The 23,327-nt window shown below is 44.9% G+C and overlaps 1 protein-coding gene across 5 annotated transcripts in view; it reads right to left on the bottom strand.

The window, feature by feature from the left end:
- Nucleotides 1-23,327, bottom strand: part of LOC134346636 (large proline-rich protein BAG6-like) — a 137,363-nt gene that overhangs the window by 24,031 nt on the left and 90,005 nt on the right. For 3 of the 5 annotated variants that reach the window (XM_063048098.1, XM_063048101.1, XM_063048100.1), the window contains 7 exons: nucleotides 22,201-22,330; nucleotides 19,620-19,814; nucleotides 16,187-16,439; nucleotides 15,216-15,278; nucleotides 14,494-14,598; nucleotides 6,637-6,749; nucleotides 2,385-2,505 (listed from right to left, as the gene is read on the bottom strand). In XM_063048098.1, the coding sequence (XP_062904168.1) occupies nucleotides 2,385-2,505; nucleotides 6,637-6,749; nucleotides 14,494-14,598; nucleotides 15,216-15,278; nucleotides 16,187-16,439; nucleotides 19,620-19,814; nucleotides 22,201-22,330 (980 nt within the window). The remainder of the gene's footprint in view (nucleotides 1-2,384; nucleotides 2,506-6,636; nucleotides 6,750-14,493; nucleotides 14,599-15,215; nucleotides 15,279-16,186; nucleotides 16,440-19,619; nucleotides 19,815-22,200; nucleotides 22,331-23,327) is intronic. The other 2 variants (XM_063048099.1, XM_063048102.1) reach the window with 1 other exon arrangement.

Genomic DNA, 23,327 nt, shown 5'->3' with positions numbered 1-23,327 from the left:
CAGCAGCTCGTCCCACACTCAGACCAGCCTGTGCTGTGCCCTGTTTAACAAGGGTGTTACTACATCGGCATCACTCCATATCTACACAGACATGTAAGATCAGCGCCAGCACTTTCACAAGAACAGGCTAGACTGAAATTGGATTTGGTTTATCAATGCCACTGCAAAGCTTTTGTTTGCTTGCCTCCAGGCAGATCACTCCATACCAGATACTGAAAAGAATACAGCAACTACTGTGTCCATGACAGCGTTCTCCCAAAGGAACATCCTATTTCTTCCCTCTAGCCCAGGGGTTTACAGACTCCTCGGTTAATGGTAGGGGTCCATGGCATTAAAAAAAGTTTGGGAACCCCTGTTCAGCCCCCTTTCAACTTTGCATATTTTTCATTGCCAATTTCCCCTTGAAAGTCACAGTGGAAATTGCCCCCGCCGCATTTCCAGGAGGTGAAATTCTAGATTTTAATCATGCCGGAAATATCAATAATTATTGTCTACCAGCTGACCATCCTCACCTCTCCTGATCCACTCAGTCCCTCCTACAACACATGCCAGCCCAATGACCCAGATCCTTTCCCCTCCTCCACCAATCCACATGTCCATCAGCCACACTGATGTCCATCATTCACTGATTCCCCTTTCCCACTGCTCCTTTTGTTGTGCCGTACTCCCTCACCAGGGGATCTCGCATGACTGGCACCAAGTAACAATGAACTACAGGTTCATAGTGTAACGCTTTCAAAAGTGATCAGGGTTCAACTCCCGCTGCTGTCTGTACACCCTCCCCGTGACTGCGTGGTTTTCTGATTTCTTCCCACATTCAAAAGATGCATGGGGTTAGTAAGCGTGAGCACGCTATGTCACGGGGTTAGGGTTAGAAAGCGTGAGCATGCTATGTCATGGGGTTAGGGTTAGAAAGCGTGAGCACGCTATGTCATGGGGTTAGGGTTAGTAAGCGTGAGCACGCTATGTCACGGGGTTAGGGTTAGTAAGCGTGAGCACGCTATGTCACGGGGTTAGGGTTAGAAAGCGTGAGCACGCTATGTCACGGGGTTAGGGTTAGAAAGCGTGAGCACGCTATGTCACGGGGTTAGGGTTAGTAAGCATGAGCACGCTATGTCACGGGGTTAGGGTAAGCGTGAGCACGCTATGTCATGGGGTTAGGGTTAGTAAGCGTGAGCACGCTATGTCACGGGGTTAGGGTTAGTAAGCGTGAGCACGCTATGTCACGGGGTTAGGGTTAGAAAGCGTGAGCACGCTATGTCACGGGGTTAGGGTAAGCGTGAGCACGCTATGTCATGGGGTTAGGGTTAGTAAGCGTGAGCACGCTATGTCACGGGGTTAGGGTTAGTAAGTGTGAGCACGCTATGTCACGGGGTTAGAGTGAGCATGCTACGTCACGGGGTTAGGGTGAGCATGCTACGTCACGGGGTGCCCCCAGCATACCTTCAGACCATGTTGGTCATTAGGATTAGGATTAGGGTTAGGGTTAGGGTTAGTAAGCGTGTGCATGCTATGTCACTGGGTTAGGGTTAGTAAGCGTGAGCATGCTATGTCACGGGGTTAGAGTGAGCACGTTACATCACGGGTGCCCCCAGCATACCTTCAGGCCATGTTGGTCATTGTTGCAAACGACACTTTGTCGCTGTGTCGTCAATCTTGACGAACACACACCAAATAAAGTTAGTCTTATAAAACACGAAGTTACTTCCCAAACGCTTTTGGCACCATCATTCAGCAGCAGGTGAATGACAGGTTCTAACCACACGTTAGCAGCTGACTTTCACCTCCTGATCTACCCAGTTCCTCATACACACTTGTCAGTCCGCAACATTCTGCTTCTTTCCCTTCCTCCACTACTCTACAACCCTACTCCTCCCACTGGTTCTCTTCTCCATTCTGTTCCCATCTGCCTTCCCATCCCTCACGTCTGCATGCAGAAATTTGCTCTCTTATCAGATCCCGTTATCCGCAGTGCTGTTGCCTCCACTACAACCTCTGTCACTACTTCCAATCCCAACACCCCACCAACTTACAGCTCTTGCTCATCCCTCTCCTCCACCTCTTTGTACTGGCTACCTCTCAGTCCAGACAAGAGTCTCAATCTGAAATGTTGGACTGTCTATTTCCCCCTGCATATGCTATCTGACCTAAGTTCCTCCATTATCTCATATCCTGTTCCTCCAACTGCAGTCCCTCTCTGACTTCAACCACACGAGCTGAAATGGGAACTCAAATCCTGGGACAGGAGGGGTTGGGTAAGGGAGAAAGGGTATGTTCAGATATGCAATCCATTGCCTGTGGCAGTTCAACCAGGCTGGACTACACAGCAACAGGAAGCAAGCAAGGACAATGCAAGAGCCATGTCACGAAGAGCAACTACTCACCAACAGTAGCAGGCTGCATCAGAAGCTGTCCAACCAGCCCGGTGATCATCTGCGCCAGGGTGGCCGGGCCAGGGCCAGGAGGTGGGGCAGGAGCAGGGGCACGAGCGGAGCCAGGAGGAACCTGCGGCAGAAAGAAATAGAAACAGTCTGGAAATAAATCAAAACACAAAGTAACACAACGGATACATCGCAGCGTTGACCCAATAACTCAAGTTGCATGGGGCTCCAGGTAGCAAGATGAGCTCCACATTGTGGGATTGTGGCCCCTTGACTATCCCTGAGCATCTCCTGTCAACTGTTTGGAGGGTTTGGAAACAGTGAAACAGGAAATGCTCAAAAAAAGTCAAGTCCCCCTCCATTTCAGTTTGCATCTGAACCGGGGGGGAGGAGGGAAGTGGAAATCAGAGTGCCGGAGCAGACAGAGGAGTGATTGTAGGGAAAGATATTGTGAAGCCTATGTAGAAAGCCAGGATTCGAATGGTTGAGCGCGGTGGGACTAATGTGCTGAGGTGTATAAATTTCAAGCAAGGAGTACAGTAGGAAAGACAGATGAGCTTAGGGCTGATCCACATGGAATTACTGCATTGTAGCCATGAGTGAGACATGGTTGCAGGAGGGACAGGACTGAAAGCTCAACGCTCCCAGGCTCCGCTGTTGCAGACACGATACAGCAGGAAGTATTGAAGGAGGAAGGGTGGCATTTTTAATCAGGGAAAATATCACGGACAGGACAGACTGCACAGCTCATCTGTATGGGTGGAACTGAAGAATAAGAAAAGGATGACCACGTTAATGGGATTATATTACAAACCACCCAACAGTCAGCGGGATTTAGAGGAGCAAATATGCCAACTGTTGCAAGAAACATATGATAGTGGGTGATTTTAACTTTCCACATATTGACTGAGACTTCCATACTGTGAGACGGCTGGACGGAATAGAGATTGTCAAATGTGTTCAGGACAACTTCCTTAATCAGTACATAGAGGACCCAACTAGAGGGAGAGCATTACTAGGGAATGAGACAGGGCAGGTGACAGAAGGTTGTATAGGGTAACACTTTGCATCTAGTGCCATTAGTTTCAAGTAACTATGGAAAAGGATAGGTCCGGTCCTCGGGCTGAGATTCTCAATTGGAGAAAGGCCAATTTTGATGGTATCAGAAAGGATTTGGCAAGTGTGGATTGGGACAGGTTAAATTCTCAGAGTACAGAATTTGCATGTTCCTCTCAGAATAAAAGGCAAGGATAACAGGTGCAGGGGACCTTGGTTTTTGAGATATTGAGGTCCTGGCTAAGGAGGAGGAGGAGGTACATTGTAGGTATAGGCAAGAAGGAACAAATGAGGTACTTGAGTATAAGAAATACAAAAAAACACAGGAGGAGGAAATCAGGAGGGCTTCTACAGATATATTAAGAGCAATGGATACGTTGCAGCGTTGGGGCAGTGGAGGTATAATTTGTCCATCAGTGCTGATCACTCCATCCTTGACTACGCTGTTCCACCGTGAACACGATCTGTTATGAGTCAACATGATGCTTTCAGATCAGGTCAAGCATAGCACATACCTCTGCCGCACTGCTCAGGTGTATTTCTGGGGTACAGGGGCTAGCGACCCTTGTGCCTGTTCTATGTCCTTGAAATATGATTTTTTTGTGTTCTATCGCTGAGCAGCAGTGAACCATCTGATTGGCCTGTCAGAGTTCTCTTTGGGAACTAGTTGACTTGATCAGCATTTCTGATCTGGCTATTGTTCACGATTGCACGTAATAAAAAGAAAAAGATAGCAAGGGACAAAAGTGGTCCTCTCAAGGAGCAGAGTGGTAATCTATGCCTGAAGCCGAAAGAAATGGAGGAGATCTTAAAAGGATTTTTGCATCTGTATTTACTCAAGAGATGGTCACAGACTCTGTAGAAGTGAGACAAAATAGCAGTGATGTCATGGGCCGTACACAGATGAGAGGATGAGGCGTTTGCTGTCTTGAAGCAAATTAGAACAGGTAAATCCCTCAAGGCCTAACAAGTTGTTCCCTCAAACCCTGTGAGGCTAGTGCAAAACTTGCAGAGGCCCTAATAGAAATGTTTAAAGCGACCTCAGCATTGGGTAAAATGCCAGAGGATTGGAGGACAGCTACTGTTGTTCCGTTGTTCAAGAAGGACTCTAAAAATAAGCTGGGATATTATAGGCCAGTAAGCTTGACGTGAGTAGTCTGTAAGTTATTGGAAGGAATTGTATGGAACCATATATACAAGTTTTTGGATAGATAGGGACTGATAGGGGAAGTCAACATGACTTTATGTATGGTAGGTTGTGTCTAACCAACTTTATAGTGTTTTTATGAAGGAGTTACAAGGAAAGTTGAAGGAGGAAAGGCAATAGATATTGTCTACATGGACCTTAGCAAGACCTTCGACAAAGCCCGCATGGGAGGTTGGTCAAAGTGCAGTCACTTAAATTCAGGATGAGGTAATAAACTGGATTAGACAGTAGCTTTGTGGGAGAAGCTAGAGCAGTAGCAGATGGCTGCCTCTGTGACTAGAGGCCTATGACAAACATTGTGCCGCAGGGATTCGTGCTGGGTCCGCTGTTGTTTGTCATCTAAATCAACAATCTGGAAGATAATGTAGTAATTTGGATCAGCAAATTTGCAGACGACACCAAGGCTGGGTGGGGATTTGGACAGCGAGGAAGGCTATCAAAGCCTGCAACAGGATCTGGACCAGATGCAAAATTCGGCAAGTATGATGCCAAAGACAAGTATGATATGTTATACTTTTAACATAAAAGCCGACAACAAGTAGTGAGTACAGCCCAGTCCATCATGGGTAAAATCCTCCCCAGCAATGAGCACATCTATAAGAGCGCTGTTGCAGCTAATCAGCATCCAGCATCAAGGACAACAACCAACCAGGTCATGCTCTCTTTTCGTTCTGCCATTAGGAAGAGGTACAGTAGCCTTAGGACCCACACTACCAGGTTCAAGAAGCTTTATTACTCAACTATCAAGCTCTTGAACCAGAGGGGTTAACTTCATTCACCCCAATACTGAACTCTTCCGACAATCTATGGACTCACTTTCAAGGACTCATCTTAGGTTCTCAATATTTATTGCTCATTTACTTATTATTTTGTTTGTTTTCTTCTTTTTGCATTTGCATTATTAGTTGCCTTTTGCACATTGGTTGTTTGTCTGTCTTGTGTGCTGTTTTTCATCAATTTTGTGTTTCTTTGTATTTACTGTGAATGCCCATAAGAAAATGAATTTCAGGGCAGTATATTATGACATATATGCAGTTCGATAATAAATTTACTTTGAACTTTTGGGAAGACAAACCAGGAAAGGACTTGCACGATGAGTGATAGGGCACTGAAGAATGTGGTAGAACCAAGGGATCAGGAAATGCAGATCCATAATTCTTTGGAAGTGGCGTCACAAGTAGACAGGATTGTAAATTAGCTCTTGGCACATTGGCCTTCATAAATCAATGTATTGAGTATAGGAGTTGGGATGTTAAGTTGAAATTATTTAAGATATTGGCAAAATCTAATTTACAGTATTGTGTGACGTTCTGCTGCCGACCTACAAAAAAAGATATCAATAAGATTGTAAGAGCGTGGAGAAAATTTACACATTTTTTGCCAGTACTTGAAGACCTGAGTTATAGGCAAAGGCTGAATAGTTTAGGACTTTATTGCCTAGAACATAGGAGAATGAGGGGAGATTTGTTAGAAGTATACAAAATTATGAAGGGTACAGATAGAGTTAAATGCACTGAGACTACAACTAGAGGTCATGGCTTTTGGGGAACATGAGGGGGAAGTTCTTCAAAGAGTGGTGAGAGTGTGAAATGAGCTCCAGACGCAGGTGGTGGATTCGGGTTTGATTTCAACATTTAAGAGAAATTCGGATAGGTACGTGGATGGGAGGGGTATGGAGGGCTACAGTCCAGATGCAGTTCGATGGGACTAGACAGATTAATAGTTCTTCTCCACTGCTGTCAGGTTCTTCAACTAACCTCAAAAATCCTAGCACTATTTTTTTTTAAACCTTCTCAATTTTGCGGTAATGTTCTTTTGTTTATTTTGCACTAATGTTAATTTAAGTTTATGTTGAGTTGTGTTCATCCTGCAGTGTTATTCATAGTAATCATACCTTGTATTTGTGTACACCTCTGACAAAGAAGATACCTACCCTGGAAAGAAGTTAACACTGCAGCATCTGTCACCTTGCACACTTGCCCTGCCCGTTACCTGTGTTCCTGCTTGTGGCCCAGCTGCTGGCTGAGTCTGCCGTGGGGGAGGAGGTGGAGGTCTGGTTATTACCACACGGGCCGGAGAAGGTTGAAAGCCCGTCACCTGCTGCCCTGTTGGGAGGGGACAAACAATAAATGAGAAATGAAGTGCAGGCACTTGGGTGTAAGAAACTTTTGACCAAGTCACCTCACTCCACGCAGTAATACCTCCCTACCAACAGCCCGCAATAACCTTCCTGACAGACATGCTGATCTAAAGCAAGTATCTACCATACCTGAACCAACAAGAAACCCAGATCTCGCGGCACAACAGCGAGGTAATAACAAACCTGTCTTTCCTGGCAATACAGAGTATAAACTACTTTAAGGACATAGACGTTCAACACAAAAACAGACACATCAAGCATGTATTTAAACTAATCCTAAGCAAGAAAATCTGTAGGAACTGAGGTTGAGCAGCAACGGTTCATGGTTTGGGATGAAACCTTGCATGTTAATCCTATATTTTTAGCCTCCCAGATCCTCACCAATTAAGCCCCAGGTTGGTTGCAGAAGCTTTAGAGAGGGTGCAGAGGAGACTTACCAAGATGCAGCCTGTTTTAAAGTGCGTGTCTTATGAGGATAGACTGAGTGAGCTAGGGTTTTCCCTCAGCAGCAAAGGAGAATGAGAGGTGACATGATAGAGGTGGATAAGTTGATAAGAGGTATAGATAGGAGTGGCAAATCATGAACATGAGAAAGTCTGCAGATGCTGGAAATCCAGAGCAACACACACAAAACACTGGAGGAACTCAACAGGACAGGCAGCATCTATGGAAATGAATAAACAGTCGACGTTTCAGGACGATACCCTACTTCAGGACAGAAAAGGGGGAAGACTCCAAAATAAAAAGGCTGGGGAGGGGGAAGGAGGATAGCTAGAAGATAAGTAAAGCATGTGGGTGAGAAAGACATAGGGCTAGAGAAGGAGGAGCCTGATGGGAAAGGAGAGTGGTTCATAGGAGAAAGGAAAGAAAGGGGAATCTCAGTGAGAGATGTTAGGCAGGTGAGAAGAGGTAAGAGGCAAGAGTGGGGAATGGAAGAGGGGAGGGGAGGGGGAGGAGAAAAAAAAATGTATCGGAAGAGAAATCAAAATTCTTGCCATCAGGTTGGCGGCTACCCAGACGGAATATAAGGTCTTGGTCCTCCACCCTGAGGGTAGACTCATCCTGGCACAAGAGGGAACCATGGATCGACAAATCAGAATGGGAATCAGAATTGAAATGTTCAACCATCAGGAAGCTCTGCTTGTGGCAGATGGAGCAGAGGTGCTCAACGAAGTGGTCCCCTAATTTACGACGGGTCTTAACAATATAGAGGAGCCTGCATCTGGAGAACCAGACACAACAGACAACCCCTATATGCAGGTAAAGTGTTGCCTCACCTTAACGACTGTTTTGGGCACTGAACGGAGGCGAGGGAGAAGGAAAATGGGGTAAGTGTAGCACTTAGGCCGCTTGTAGGGATACAGTGGTGCTAAGAAGTTTGTCAACCCTAAAACTAGATAAGGAAAACTCAATTAAATAACACAAAAAACATTATACTTGTTTATTTATTTATTTATTAAGAAAAATGATCCCTTATTACTTGTATTTGTTGGAAAAAGTACATAACTGGTGTGACCCCCTTTCATCAGCAATAACTTCAACTAACTGTTTCCGGTAATTGTTGATCAGTCCTGCACATTGGCTTGGAAGAATTTTAGGCCATTCCTCCTTACAAAACTGCTTCAACTCTTGGATGTTGGTGGCATTCCTTGCATGAACTGCTTCCTTCAACAACATTTCTACAGGATTGTCAGGACTTTCATTCAGATCATTGTCTTGTTGTATTATACAACTTCTATTAAGCTTCAGGTTACCGACTGCTGCCCCGATATTCTCCTGTAAAATGTCTTGATACAATTTTGAATTCATTGCTCCCTCAACGATTGCAAGCTATCCAGGCCCCGAGGCAACAAAGCAGCCCCAAACCATGATGCTTCTTCCACTTGCTTCACAATTGGGTTGAGGTTTTGGTGTTGGTGTGCAGTGCCCCTTTTTCCTCCAAACATAGCAATGTGCACTTCCGCCAAAACGTTCAACTTTTGTCTCATCTGTCCACAGAACACTGTCCCAGAAGTGTTGTAGAACATCCAGGTGGCCTTTTGCAAACTTGACACGTGCAGCAAATTTTTTTTTCTTTTTGGAGAGCAGTGGTTTCCTTCGTGGTGTCCTTCCATGAACATCATTCTTATTCACTGTTTTTCTTATAGTGAACACATGAACAGAGACTTTAACAAGTTCTGGAGATTTCTGAAGGTATTTTGCTGTTACCCTTGGGTTCTTTTTCACCTGGTTCAGCACTGCACATTGTGCCCTTGGTATGATCTTTGCAGGATGCCCACTCCTAGGGAGAGCAGCAACAGTATTTAGTTTGCTCCATTTGCAGACAATTTCTCTTACTGTGGACTGATGAACACGCAGCTCTTTAGCAAAGCTTTTGTAGCCTTTTCCAGCTTCACGCATCTCTACAATCCTTCTAAGGTCCTCTGAAAATTGTTTTGATCGAGGCATGGTGCACATAAACAGATCTTTCTTGAGAAGAGCAGGCACAGTCTGTGTGTCTTTTTGATAGGTCAGGGCACCTCTGCAACCCACACCTCCAATCTCATCTCATTGATTGGAACACCCAACTCCAAATAGCTCTTGTAGAAGGCATTACCCCAGAGTTTCACATACTTTTTCCAAAAAAAAAACATTATTGGATCATTTTTCTCAATAAATGAATGAACAAGTATAATTTTTTGTGTTACTTATTTAATTGGGTTCTCTTTATCTAATTTAGAACTTGTGTGAAGATCTGATCACATTTCAGGTCATATTTATGAAGAAATAGAGAAAATTCTGCAGGGTTCACAAATTTCCAGCTCCAGGCTTTCTAGCCTGTGGGGTGGGGGGAGAGATTAGTGGGGAGGGACGAATGAACAAGGGAATCCCAGAGGGAGCAATCCCTGTGGAAAGCGGAGGTGCGGAGGGGAGGGGGAGGAGATATGTTTAGTGGTAGGATCTCTTTGGAGACAGAATTTGCGGAGGGAGACAGACAAAGTGGACAGCCAGTGCCTTTCTCCCACAGCAGAAATGGCTAATAAAGGAAGGCGTCATTTTAAGGTATCAGACGGAAAGTATGGGGAGGGGATGAATATCAGAGGTAGTGTTTTTTTTTAAAAGCACCGAGTGTGGTAGGTGCGTGGAATGTATTGCTGGAGGTGGTGTTAGAGGCAGATACATTGGGGACATTTAAGAGACGCTTAAACAGGCACATGGCTAAAAGAAAAATGGAGGGCTAGATAGGAGGAAAGTACTGGATTCATCTCAGAGTAGGTTAAAAGGTCGGTGCAACAACGTGATCTGAAGGGACTGCGCTATGCTGTTCTGTTCTATGTTCTGTGTGTATACTGGGGCACAAAGTAAAGTGCAAAGTATTTAATTATGGTATTCCCAACATCTCTCCCTGGCTGGGACACGTAATGCCATCAACGGGGAAACTTGTTTTGACACTTATGCATGCTAAATCTCCTTGCCCTAACCTTCAAAATTGCCCTTAGACAAAAAAACAATTACTCTTTCACAAGAATCATGACATGCTCCACAATTACTTCCTGATCCATTATGCAAAGCAAATTCATAGATTACGCTCCCACAGCCCTCTCCACGAGCCCTGGAGCTATTTACATTAATATTTCACAGTGCAATTTTATTGCCAATGCTGTGCAAGTTACATAATGTGTCAATGCAAGAAAAGGCCATTCAGCCCATTGGCCCCCTCTCTCTCTCTCCCCAGTCGTAGCCCAGTTCCCAGTTTCCTTCCCTGTTACCCAGAACTGTTTTCCCTGTTACTTTGAAAGTTACTGCAAAATTCGATTCCCAACGTGCTGGGGGAATCCCAACCTGACAATGTGAAACCACTTTTCTCAAATTCCTCTATCAATTAATTGGACCCTATTACACAGTTGGGAGACAGTTAGAACCTTTGTCCGTCTGTCTGTCTGTATCTTGTTTTACGGCGGTTGGCATCCAGCTTAATGGTGCATTACCGCCACCCTCTGCTCCAGAATGTGCACTAGACATACATTCTAAATCCCTTCTCACACACACACACCCCTACACCTCACCCTCCCATCTTTGACCATCCTAGTATCCTATTCCTGTTTATTCATCATAGTCTATAAAAAACCCCTGTACTCCTTAAAAACGCTAAAAATACCCAGACTTGTGCTCTCTCACCCATGCCCAGCAACCCTTTTAATGTGAATTCCTGCATCCCCAACTACCTTAATTTATTTCTCATCATCTCTCTCTGTATCCCATACTTCCTGCAACTCAGAACTACATGTTCTACTGACTCCTCTTCCTGACATTCCTCACACAATCCTGTCTGGTGTTTCCCTATCATTTTCAATGTTTTGTTTAATGCACAGTGCCCCAGCCTTAACCTAGTCCACACAATTTCCTCTCTTCTGTTTCCATTACCTACCCTAGTAACTGCAATACTCTTTTGTATTTGATATAAATGCCTCCCTTTCCCCGTTAGAACCTTTGTCTCAGGGTAAAATGTTAAATACTACAGGATACACATTTAAATTGAGAGCGGGGAAATTTAAAGAAGTGTGAGGCACTTCCAATGCACTGCCATGTGTAGCAGTAGCAGATATGATAATGCTGTTAGAGGTGTGAATGCTCAGGGAACAGAGGAATTTTGATCATGTGTAGACAGAAAAGATTTGAGTCTAATTTTGGTATCATGGGCCCAAGGAGACACAAGTTTCAACCCAAAACACTGGCAATTTATTTTCTCCACAAATGCCACATGATCTACTAAACTTGCCCCAGCACACAGCTTAGAAACATAGAAACATAGAAAATAGGTGCAGGAGTAGGCCATTTGGCCCTTCAGCCCTTCGAGCCTGCACCGCCATTTATTATGATCATGGCTGATCATCCAACTCAGAACCCCACCCCAGCCTTCCCTCCATACCCCCTGACCCCCGTAGCCACAAGGGCCATATCTAACTCCCTCTTAAATATAGCCAATGAACTGGCCTCAACTGTTTCCTGTGGCAGAGAATTCCACAGATTCACCACTCTCTATGTGAAGAAGTTTTTCCTAATCTCGGTCCTAAAAGGCTTCCCCTCTATCCTCAAACTGTGGCCCCTCGTTCTGGACTTCCCCAACATCAGGAACAATCTTCTTGCATCAGCCTGTCCAATCCCTTTAGGATCTTATACGTTTCAATCAGATCCCCCCTCAATCTTCTAAATTCCAACGAGTACAAGCCCAGTTCATCCAGTCTTTCTTCATATGAAAGTCCGGCCATCCCAGGAATCAATCTGGTGAACCTTCTTTGTACTCCCTCTATGGCAAAGATGTCTTTCCTCAGATTAGGGGACCAAAACTGCACACAATACTCCAGGTGTGGTCTCACCAAGGCCTTGTACAACTGCAGTAGTACCTCCCTGCTCCTGTACTCGAATCCTCTCGCTATAAATGCCAGCATACCATTCGCCTTTTTCACCGTCTGCTGTACCTGCATGCCCACTTTCAATGACTGGTGTATAATGACACCCAGGTCTCGTTGCACCTCCCTTTTCCTAATCGCCACCATTCAGATAATAATCTGTTTTCCTATTTTTGCCACCAAAGTGGATAACTTCACATTTATCCACATTAAATTGCATCTGCCATGAATTTGCCCACTCACCCAACCTATCCAAGTCACCCTGCATCCTCTTAGCATCCTCCTCACTGCTAACACTGCCACCCAGCTTCGTGTCATCTGCAAACTTGGAGATGCTGCATTTAATTCCCTCACCCAAGTCATTAATATATATTGTAAACAACTGGGGTCCCAGCACTGAGCCTTGCGGTACCCCACTAGTCACCGCCTGCCATTCTGAAAAGGTCCCGTTTATTCCCACTCTTTGCTTCCTGTCTGCTAACCAATTCTCCACCCACACCAATACCTTACCCCCAATACCGTGTGCTTTAAGTTTGCACACTAATCTCCTGTGTGGGACCTTGTCAAAAGCCTTTTGAAAATCCAAATATACCACATCCACTGGTTCTCCCCTATCCACTCTACTAGTTACATCCTCAAAAAATTTTGAGATTCGTCAGACATGATTTTCCTTTCACAAATCCATGCTGACTTTGTCCGATCATTTCACCGCTTTCCAAATGTGCTGTTATCACATCCTTGATAACTGATTCCAGCAGTTTCCCCACCACCGACGTTAGGCTAACCGGTCTATAATTCCCCGGTTTCTCTCTCCTTCCTTTTTTAAAAAGTGGAGTTACATTAGCCACCCTCCAATCCTCAGGAACTAGTCCAGAATCTAACGAATTTTGAAAAATTATCACTAATGCATCCACTATTTCTTGGGCTACTTCCTTAAGCACTCTAGGATGCAGACCATCTGGCCCTGGGGATTTATCTGCCTTCAATCCCTTCAATTTACCTAACACCACTTCCCTACTAACATGTATTTCGCTCAGTTCCTCCATCTCACTGGACCCTCTGTCCCCTACTATTTCTGGAAGATTATTTATGTCCTCCTTCGTGAAGACAGAACCAAAGTAATTATTCAATTGGTCTGCCATGTCCTTGCTCCCCATAATCAATTCACCTGTTTCTGTCTGCAAGGGACCTACATTTGTCTTTACCAGTCTTTTCCTTTTTACATATCTATAAAAGCTTTTACAGTCCGTTTTTATGTTCCCTGCCAGTTTTCTCTCATAATCTTTTTTCCCCTTCCTAATTAAGCCCTTTGTCCTCCTCTGCTGAACTCTGAATTTCTCCCAGTCCTCAGGTGAGCCACTTTCTCTGGCTAATTTGTAAGCTTCTTCTTTGGAATTGATACTATCCCTAATTTCTCTTGTCAGCCACGGGTGCACTACCTTCCTTGATTTATTCTTTTGCCAAACTGGCATGAACAATTGTTGTAGTTCATCCATGCAACCTTTAAAAGCTTGTTGCCTGTTGGCCAAAAGACCGCTTGTATACAGTACTGCTGTATCACCCTGTCAGAGTTATAACATTTCTCCAACCATGCTCCAACAAATCCCCTCATTCACTTCAAAAACTTCCAGTTTGTTGACTTTACCAGTCACTGCATGCACCTCCCTCCTAGTACAGCTGCTTGATTTGGAGTATTGTGAGCAGTTATGTGCCCCATATTCTAGCATTGGTGGGTCCAGAGGAGGGTTACAAGAATAATCCTGGGAAAGGGAGGGTTAAGGTATGAGAAGCATTTGATGGCTCTGGGCCTCTAGACACTGGAGTTTAAAATAATGGGTGGCAGGGGGATCTCACTGAAATCTATCATATATTGAAAGACCTGAAGGGGTGGACATGGAGAGGATGTTTCCATTAGTGGGATAATCTAGGACCAGAGGGCACAGCCTCAGAATACTAGGATATTTTTAGAAGAGAGATAAGGAGGAATCTCTTTAACAGAGAATGGTGAATCTATAGAATTCATTGCCACAACTGGCTGTTGAGGCCAAGTCATTGGATCTACTTAAAACAGAGGTTGATAGTTTCTTGATTAGTAAGGGCGTCAAAGGTTTCAGGGAGACGGCAGGAGAATGGGGTTAAGGGATAATAAATCAGCCATAACAGAATGACGGAGCAGACTCAATAGGCTGAATGGCCTAATTCTGCTCCAATGTCTTATGGTAGCCCAAAAGACCCTAGGTCCCTAGCACTGGACTGAAATTGACAAAAGGACTGCTTGGTTTCTATCATTTACGGAGGCACGGGGACGTTCAACCATACCTGAGCTCGCTCCAGCTGCCGCCATGGCTTGCTGGGTGATTTGGTGCATGATGGTCTGCATGAATTCGGTTGACATCCCTGGAATCTGAATATGTGGCATCCCACCTGACAGCAAAACGGAGGACACAGGGGGTTTAAGAGATCACTATGTGCTTGCTGGCAAATCACAGTTACAATACAGAGATAAGCACAAAATAGTAAAATGATGCAAAGATCGGTAGAAAAGTAACGCTGAGGTGATAATCACAGAACAGGTAGAATGAGGAGCCCAAGAACACGGGAACACCACTAGGAAGGGGATGTGAAAGGGTGACAAAAGACAATGCTATCCATCATTAAGGACCCAATCACCCAGGACATAATCTCTTCTCATTGCTACCATCAGGGAGGAGGTATAGGAGCTTGAGTTTTAGGAACAGCTTCTTCCCCTCTGGCATCCGATTTCTGAATGGACAATGAACCAACCCATGAACAGTACCTCATTAATTTTCCCTTATTTTTGTACTACTATTTTTTATATAATTTCTTACTGTAAATTAATAGTTTTTTTTTAGGTATTGCACTGTACTACTGCTTCAAAACAGCAAATTTCACGACATGTCCCAGTGAACCTCATTCTGATTCTGACTGAGAACGGTGGGGAAGAAGCCATTCCGGGAGTGAGTGTAAAGGACCTGACACATCCTGCAGGGGTAACATTATGATCAGCTAAGTGGCATTACCTGGCCCAGAGGTTCCTGTGGCAGAAGAAGCTGTTGTAGAAGAATTACCCTGTGTGGTGGAATCTGTCAGAGAATGAATAAGATGAATAAGAAGGTTGTAGTCACAAACTGCTACACATGGCTGATATTGACAAGTTTGACAATAGATCAGATTCAATGAGAAGGGCAGGTATTATTACATACATTAAGAATACATGCACACATGTCCAAAAGAACCCTGTTAATCCAACACACTCAGGACTTGGGGGTGCCAGACAAGCAGATCTTCTGCACTATTGGAAATTATTAAAATTAATTCTTCAACATAATTTTGAGTCAATTTTTGAGATGCTACACGGTAAAAACAATGTTTAGCGAAAATAGGGATCATAGTAACTGAGGCCTCATGCGAACCAGGGGCAAGCATGGAAACAGTGCCCCACTGGCTCAGAAGCAAGCTGGCGAGTGGCATCCCATTGGCTCAGAAGTGCAAGGACTGCATCCCATTGGCTCAGAAGTAAGTGCAAGAATGGCACCCCATTGGCTTAGGAGCAAGCACGGGAATGGGGCCCTATTGGTTCAAAAGTATGGCAAGGCAGGACAGAAGAAAGGCAAAACAGCAGTTAAAAGGGAGTGGGAGAACCAGGGCCACACTGATTAAGAACTGGGCTTCATTGATTCAGAAAGGAGTGCTGGAACCAGCACCCTGTTTGGTACAAGGGAACATAAACTGGACCCCCGTGAGTCAGAAGGGAGTCAAACTGTCAGAATTTTCAAACAATTGGAAAGCAGAGTGCTGGAGATTTTCTGTGCCAAGACAGTGGCTTTCCAAGAGCAGTCAGGTTTGAACTGCCATGATGAACCATGTCATATCTTAGGTGGTGGTCATTTCATCATCATTGGATATCCACCCATCAGATGGCAGACCACCTGCACTCCCACCCCTCCCCAGGACAGGGATTCAACACAACTGGAAAGTTCCCCTGACGCACCTCCTTGTAGGTTCATCTGCATCATGACAACGGGCTCCATGGTTTGGTGAGTGATGCGAATGACACGGGGGTGGGAGCCCTGGCTCTGGCTCTGCTGCCCCTGGTTCTCTGGGGCCTCCTGTGTCTCAGCACCTGGTGACTGCGTGGGGGGAGCAGTGCCAGTGGCCGCTGTAGCTGGTGACTGCCCCTCGGCACTGTGCTGCGCCCGGTTGCCGTTTGTCGTCATGGTGACTGTCGTTCCGACATTGATCTGCTGGAAGGAGGAAGAGCTGAAATTTTAGTACCAGAGGAGATGAAGAGGGGTGGGGGGGGGGGGTGCAGAACAGGCTGCATGTGTACTACTGACCCCAACTATGGAGGCATGCTACTGTATTCTTTACACTGGCAAGGACACCCACAGATAGAGGTTGGCCACCTTGGACCACAAAGTGAACAGAGACTTCTTTACTCAAAGGGATCATTAACCACTCCACTTGACTGAGAATAGTAAGTAAGTTTGCAGATGACACTGGTGGGATTTTTGGATAGTGAAGGTTATCCAAGATTACAACAGATCAACTTATCCTGTGGGGCTGAGGAATGGCGGACAACATTTAAAACAGATAAGTAAGAGTTTTTGTCTTCGATCTTGCAAGACGAACCAGGGCAGAACTTGCGCAATAAATGTTAGGGCCCTGGGGAGTATCGTAGCACAGGGACCCCTAGGGGTGCAGTTACCGAGTTCCTTGAAAGTGACGACCCAAGTAGACAGGGTTGCGAAGGTAGCACTTGACATACTGGCTGTGATCGGTCAGAATAGTGAGCACAGGAGTTTGCGCATCATGATGTACAAGACACTGACAAAGGTGCATTGGAGTACTGCATGCAGTTCCTGTGTCCCTACTATAGGGAAGATGTTGTCAAACTGGGGAAGGCACAGAAAGGATTTACGAGGATGCTACCGAGACTGGAGGGCTTTGGTTAGAAGTGGAGACTTGACAGGCTGGAACGTAGGAAGCTGAGGGCGACATGAGAGATTTATAAAATCATTTATAGAGTGAACAGCTGAGGTTTTTTCCACAGGGTATCGGAAAGGCCTAATGTAAAAGGGGAAAAATGTAAAAAAAAGACCTGAGGGGCAACTTCTTCACGTAGAGGGTAGTGGGTATGTGGAATGAGCTACCCAAAGAGGTGGTAGATGCAGGTACAGTACTATGCAAATGTCTTAGGCACATATATGTAGCTGGGTGCCTAAGATATTTGCACAGTATTGTATTTGTCAACTTGGAGCTGAGAGCAAGTTCATAAATTTGGCGGGAGCAAAGTATATTGGGAATGGCGAGGGTGGAACACTGCAAGAGGGATGTAGGACAGGTGGCAGAAGAAGAGTGCCAGGCGTGGGGTGGTGGCATGGGTGCAGACACACTCAGCCCTGAGACACCAGGCAAGGTCATTTGAGTCCAAACAATTGGTTTAGTGATCATGACAGAATGTCTTTCTGGTGCTTCCCACTCCCTTCCTCTTTTCCCTCTTCCTGACCCTTTCCCACTCTCAGTCCACAATGGAGTCATGTATCTGAATCAGGTCTATCATCACTCACGTCATGAAATTTGTTTCTTTTGCGGCTGCAGTACAGTGCAATAGATAACACTACAGTAAAGTACAAAAGTCTTAGGCATCCTTTAAAAAAGGCATTTCGACAAGTACATAGATAAGGAAGGTTTGGAGAGATGAGTGAAACACAGGCAAATGGGGCTAATTCAGGTAGGCATGGATGAATCGGAATAGGAATATTAGAGTCATAGGTACTGGGATACAGTGAAAAGTTTGTCCTGCATACTGCTCATAACAATCAGATCATTGCACAGTGCACTGAGGCTTAACAAAGTAAAGCAATAACAGAATGCAGAATTAGGTGTAACAGGGTAGAGCATTGGCTGAGTGGCAGGAGGCAAAGAGTAGGAATAAAGGGGTCTTCTCTGCTTGGCTGCCAGTGACTGGAGGTGTTCCACAGGGGTCGGTGTTGGATGATGGAATTAATGGCTTTGAGGCCGAGTTTGTGGATGATATGAAGATAGGTGGAGGGGCAGGTAGTGTTGAGGAAGAAGGGGGTCTGCAGAAAGACTTAAGACACATTGGGAGAATGGGTAGATGGAATAGAATAAAGAGAAATGTACAGGCATGCAATTTGGGAGAAGGAATAAAGATGTAGACTATTTTCTAAATGGAAAGAAAAATCTAAATTCAGAAGAGCAAAAGAAATTGGGAGTTCTTGTCCACAATTCCTTAAAAGTTAACTTGCAGGCCATGCAATATTAGCATTCATTTCAAGAGGACAAGAATATAAAAGCAAGGATGTAATGTTGAGGCTTCAAAAAGCATTGGTCAGACTGCACTTTGGAGTATTCTGAGCAGTTTTGGGCCACTAATTAAAGAAAAGATGGGCTAGTGTTGGAGAGGATTCACAGGAGGTTCACAAAAATGATTCCGGGAATGAAAGGTTATGAGGAGTATGAGAAGCATTTGGTGGTCTAAGCCTGTACTCACTGGAGTTTAGAAGAATGGGGGGGGGGGGGTCTTATTGAAACCTATCGGTTATTGAAAGGCCTAGATAGAGTGGATGTGGAGAGGATTTTTTCTATAGTGGGAGAGTCTAGGATCAGAGAGCACAGCTTCAAAATGGAGGGGCGTCCATTTACAACAGAGGTGAGGAGGAATTTCTTTAGCCAGGAGGTAGTGAATCCGTGCCATAGATGGCTGCGAAGGCCAAGTCATTGGGTATATTTAAAACAGAGGTTGATAGGATCTTGATTAGTCAGGGTGTCACAGGTTACAGGGAGGAGGCAGGAGAATGGGGTTAAGAGAGATAATAAATCAGTCAAAATGGAATGGTGGAGCAGATTCAATGCTGAATGGCCAAATTCTGCTTCTATGTCTTATAGCTACAGAGGAAGTGCAGTGCAGATAAACAATAAGGTGCAAGATCACAACAGGGGACCTTGTGAGGTGAAGAGTCCAATTCATTGCACTAGGGAACTATTTATTAGTCTGATAATAAACTGTCCTTGAGCCTGGTGGTATGTGCTACCAGGCTTTTGATTATGCACACTGCTTTACTGAGTCCATAGAGGAGAGGCTGGTATCCGTAATGTGCTGGGTGTATCCACATCTGCAGTTTATTGTTCCCACACGCAGAGCATTTGTCGTACCAAAACGTGATGCATTAGAAAAATTTGGTAGGGGTGGACAGGGACAAATTTCTGGAGTTCAGCCAAAGAATCTATTTCTATGCTAATTAACTGCATGACTCTATTGTACTTGACAGATCAATTGTGGATTTCTGTTGGTCTGCTCCCATCAGTGCAATCCTGGTGTGAGACACAGATAGCAAGATCCACACCACCTGATGCCCTCACACCCTCCATGGACAGGTCTCCCAAGTGTGGTAACTCACCTGAATGGGTAGGGCCTGCTGCAGCACCACGGGTGAGGCGTAGTGGGACATCGGTCTCACCACGTGCAGGTGGCGAGGGGTGTTGGCCGCCAGGTTGCACCGGAGATCGGACAGGGCCACAAAGGTGTTGCCCAGGAAACGAAGGGCTTCTCCCACCAGATTGATGATCCTTTGGTCTTCTTCCCTGCTCTCTGTCTGTTGGAAGGAAAGGCGTGGGGAAGCCCACTGATAAGTACATAACTTGTACTAATGATTATTGCCCGGTTTCTATACCTGGGTGTTGCTCTTCCAAGTATCCTTCAGACTTGACAGATGGGACAAAGAGTCTGACAGGTAAAAGAAACACTCTCCACTCAAAGGGTCCAGGACTCTTTTTCTCGATATATTTATTTCTCAGGATCCGAACTTTGCTATCAAAGCCGATATCTTGGTATGTTGGTGATGAGCAGACTTCCTGAACCCAGTAGTCTTTCTGATCTTTTTATATTTAACAATACATTCCAACGAGCCCATGCTGCCCAATTTCACCACTGTAACTAATTAATCTACTAACCCATAGGTCTTTGGAACATGGGAGGAAACCCGAGCGCCTGGAGAAAACCCACAGTTACGGGGACAGCGTACAAACTCCTTACAGACAATCGCAGAATTGAACCTGGGTCATCGGCATTGTAATTCCACTAACTACATTGCTGCCTTTTTCTGGTGAAAACCCCTTTCATACAGCAGGAAGCTAACTACAGACGCAGTAACTGAGGAGTAAGATTCATAACCTTCAAAATCAAATGGGCCACGGATGGGAATTTAGGAAACCACTGCTTGGGTGTCAGAAGTACACCCTATCTCTCTTCCAAGGGAAGCAAGCTCTGACTCCACTGACTGTTACCAGTTTTCCACCTGAAGCTTTCTGTTACTGAAGAGAGTTAGAGCCTGCAGGTGCCAAAGTGGGGGAACAAAGATTAGATATGATCTCTTCTGTAAACTGGAACGAGGATCAAGATCTTCCCATGTTCTGGAACATTCTCTGCCTGGCTGAATAGGTCTTAAAATGGGGAACAGACAAGGAATGAAACAAGCTAGAGCTGCAGCAAGTTACACAGCCTCATCAATGAGCAGCTCAGCTCAGAGAATCATAGGCCCTTCAGCTCACTTATCCGTGCTGGTCAAAACAAAGGTACTCAGCCTGTTCTCATCTTCCAGCACAAGGTTCATAACCCAGCAGGTCACAGCTCTCCAACTATACGCAAATTAATCTAAAATATGACGGGAGCTCCCGCCTTCACCACCCTTTCACACAATTTGCTTCACACCCCTCAGTCAAAAGATTTTCCACATCACTCCTCGAAGATCCATGCTTCCTGGTCTACGACCATAAGACATAGGAGCAGAATTAGGCCATTCAACCCATCGAGTCTGCTCCGCCATTCCATCATGGCTGATTTAGTATCCCTCTCAACCCCATTCTCTTGCCTATTTCCAGTAACATATTACTGATGCCCTTACTAACCAAGAACCTATCAATCTTAAATATACCCAATGACTTGGCCTCCACACCCCCTGGTGGCAATGAATTCCTGATTCACCACCCTCTGGCTAAAGAAATTCCTCATCTCTGTTCTAAAGGGACACCTCTGTATTCTAAGGCAACAACCTCAAGAACTAGACTCACCCCACACTGGAAACATCCTTTCAATGTCAACTCTATTTAGACCTTTCAAAATTCAATAGCTTTAATGATCCTTCTAAACTCCAGTGAGTAAAGGCCCAGAGCCATCAAAAGCTACTCATTCACTCCTCTTTAACTCTTCTATAGATCCATAAGATTTTTACAGTACTTATTAAGCCTCCTTACTTTCCCTAAAGAGAACAATCTTACCATATCTCATAGCTATAATTTTCCAGTACAGGTAACATAAATCTCTGTCCCTTCTTTCACCTCAAAGGGACGAGCCTGCTGCAGCTGACAGGTGATCAGTAATGGACATCAGTCTTTCCACATATTTCTTCTAATAAATTGAATGGAACTGTACCCAGTACTCAGGCGTTGGTCTAACTAATCCTGTTTACTGTTCTTGTATAACCGTCCTGCTTTTATGTTTATGCCACATATAACAACAGAAAGCATTCAGTATGCCATTTTAATCTACCTGTTACCTTTACGGATCTGTGGGTGTATGTAATAAGATGACCTTGTTTCACAACACGGCTCAGTATCCTCCCTTTAACGGTACCTTGCCTTGTCTTGCTTCAGCCTCCTGAATGCTTTACCCTTTGCACCTGGTGGGCTCCTCAACAACACTGCTACTAATCTGCTTGTCCTGATTCCCCGCAACGCTGACCTCCTTTGTGTCCAGAAACTTACTGACCATCTATACACGATGATGACATCCACAGCTACCCTAGATGGAGAATTCCCATGACTGAAACTTGTCACGTCAGTTCCAAATGATCAACTAATACCACGTCCCTCTACCAATTATGTTAGGAAAAATCTGAATGACTGAGATTTGCAGAAGTAGTTGCAGTGAGGATGGGGGGGGGAAGAGGCGGGGGAAAGAGGGTTACCAATCTTTTGGCGTACATTGTTGTTGTAGTCCGCAGTAGTAGCCGTGCTCAGAATCTCCTGGTACCTCTGCACGAAGGGTTGCAGCCTCGACTCCACCCGCTGCAGCTCCATCAGGACCTCGAGGTACTCTGTGGGGGATGGGTGACTGAAATAGAACAAAGGTCAAGTTAGAACGCAAACTTCCACACAGTCTGCCTGCTTCAGGTCATGCTCTCCCTTCCTGACAACTGCAAAGGTTTGCATTTACAATAATTCCCTGTTCCAAATACTTTGCCTGCAAATGCTTTCTATTTAAGTTCTAAAGATAATGATCATGCTGTAAGTTGATATGCATCACTGTTTCCCAAGGCATTTTAAATCATTTACCATGTTAATACTATCAGTTTTCAACACCCAGAATCAACAAAGACTTACATTCTTTGTAATAAAATTGCTGACCTGAAAAATCAACTGTCATCTCCATAGACTGTCTGCGCACTGAACACTAATATCTTCGGACAAGAGAAAATCTACAGATGCTGTGTTGCATGAGTAATTCCGGGTTTTATTTCAGTTAATTTCATTTCCCCCAACAAAGTTGAGTTCCTTGATGTCAGGAAGCATCCCACAACTACAGTCATAGAGAGCTACAGCACAAAAACAGGCCCTTTGGCCCACCTAGTCCATGCTGAACAATTTAAACTGCCTATTCCTGTCAACCCAAACCAGGACCATAGCTCTCCACACTCTTCTCATTCATGTACTTATCCCTAACCTCCCTTAAATATTACAAATTGAATCCAAAACCACCACTTCTGCAGGCAGCTCATTCCACACTCTCACCACTCTCTGAGTGAAGAATTTCCCCTTCAGGTTCCCCTTAAATACTTCAACTTTCACCCTTAACCTGTGACCCCTATGTGACTCAATGCAAAAAGCCTGCTTGCATTTTCCATGTCTGAACCCCTCATAATTTTGTATATCTCAATCAAATCTCCCCTCATTCACCCGTGCTCCAGCCCTAACCTATTCAATCTTTCCTTAATACTCACCACTGATACGGCAGAGAGGGCCTCTAGCTGGCTGTGGCTCAAAAGAGGGGGAGCCATGGAGTCATAAGTAGCTAGCCATCTGGACACAAGCTGGGGTCTGATCAGCCCCGG

Source organism: Mobula hypostoma, chromosome 5, assembly GCF_963921235.1.
Source record: "Mobula hypostoma chromosome 5, sMobHyp1.1, whole genome shotgun sequence".
Classification (NCBI taxonomy): Eukaryota; Metazoa; Chordata; class Chondrichthyes; order Myliobatiformes; family Myliobatidae; genus Mobula; species Mobula hypostoma.
This window is presented reverse-complemented; position numbering and strand designations above follow the sequence as displayed.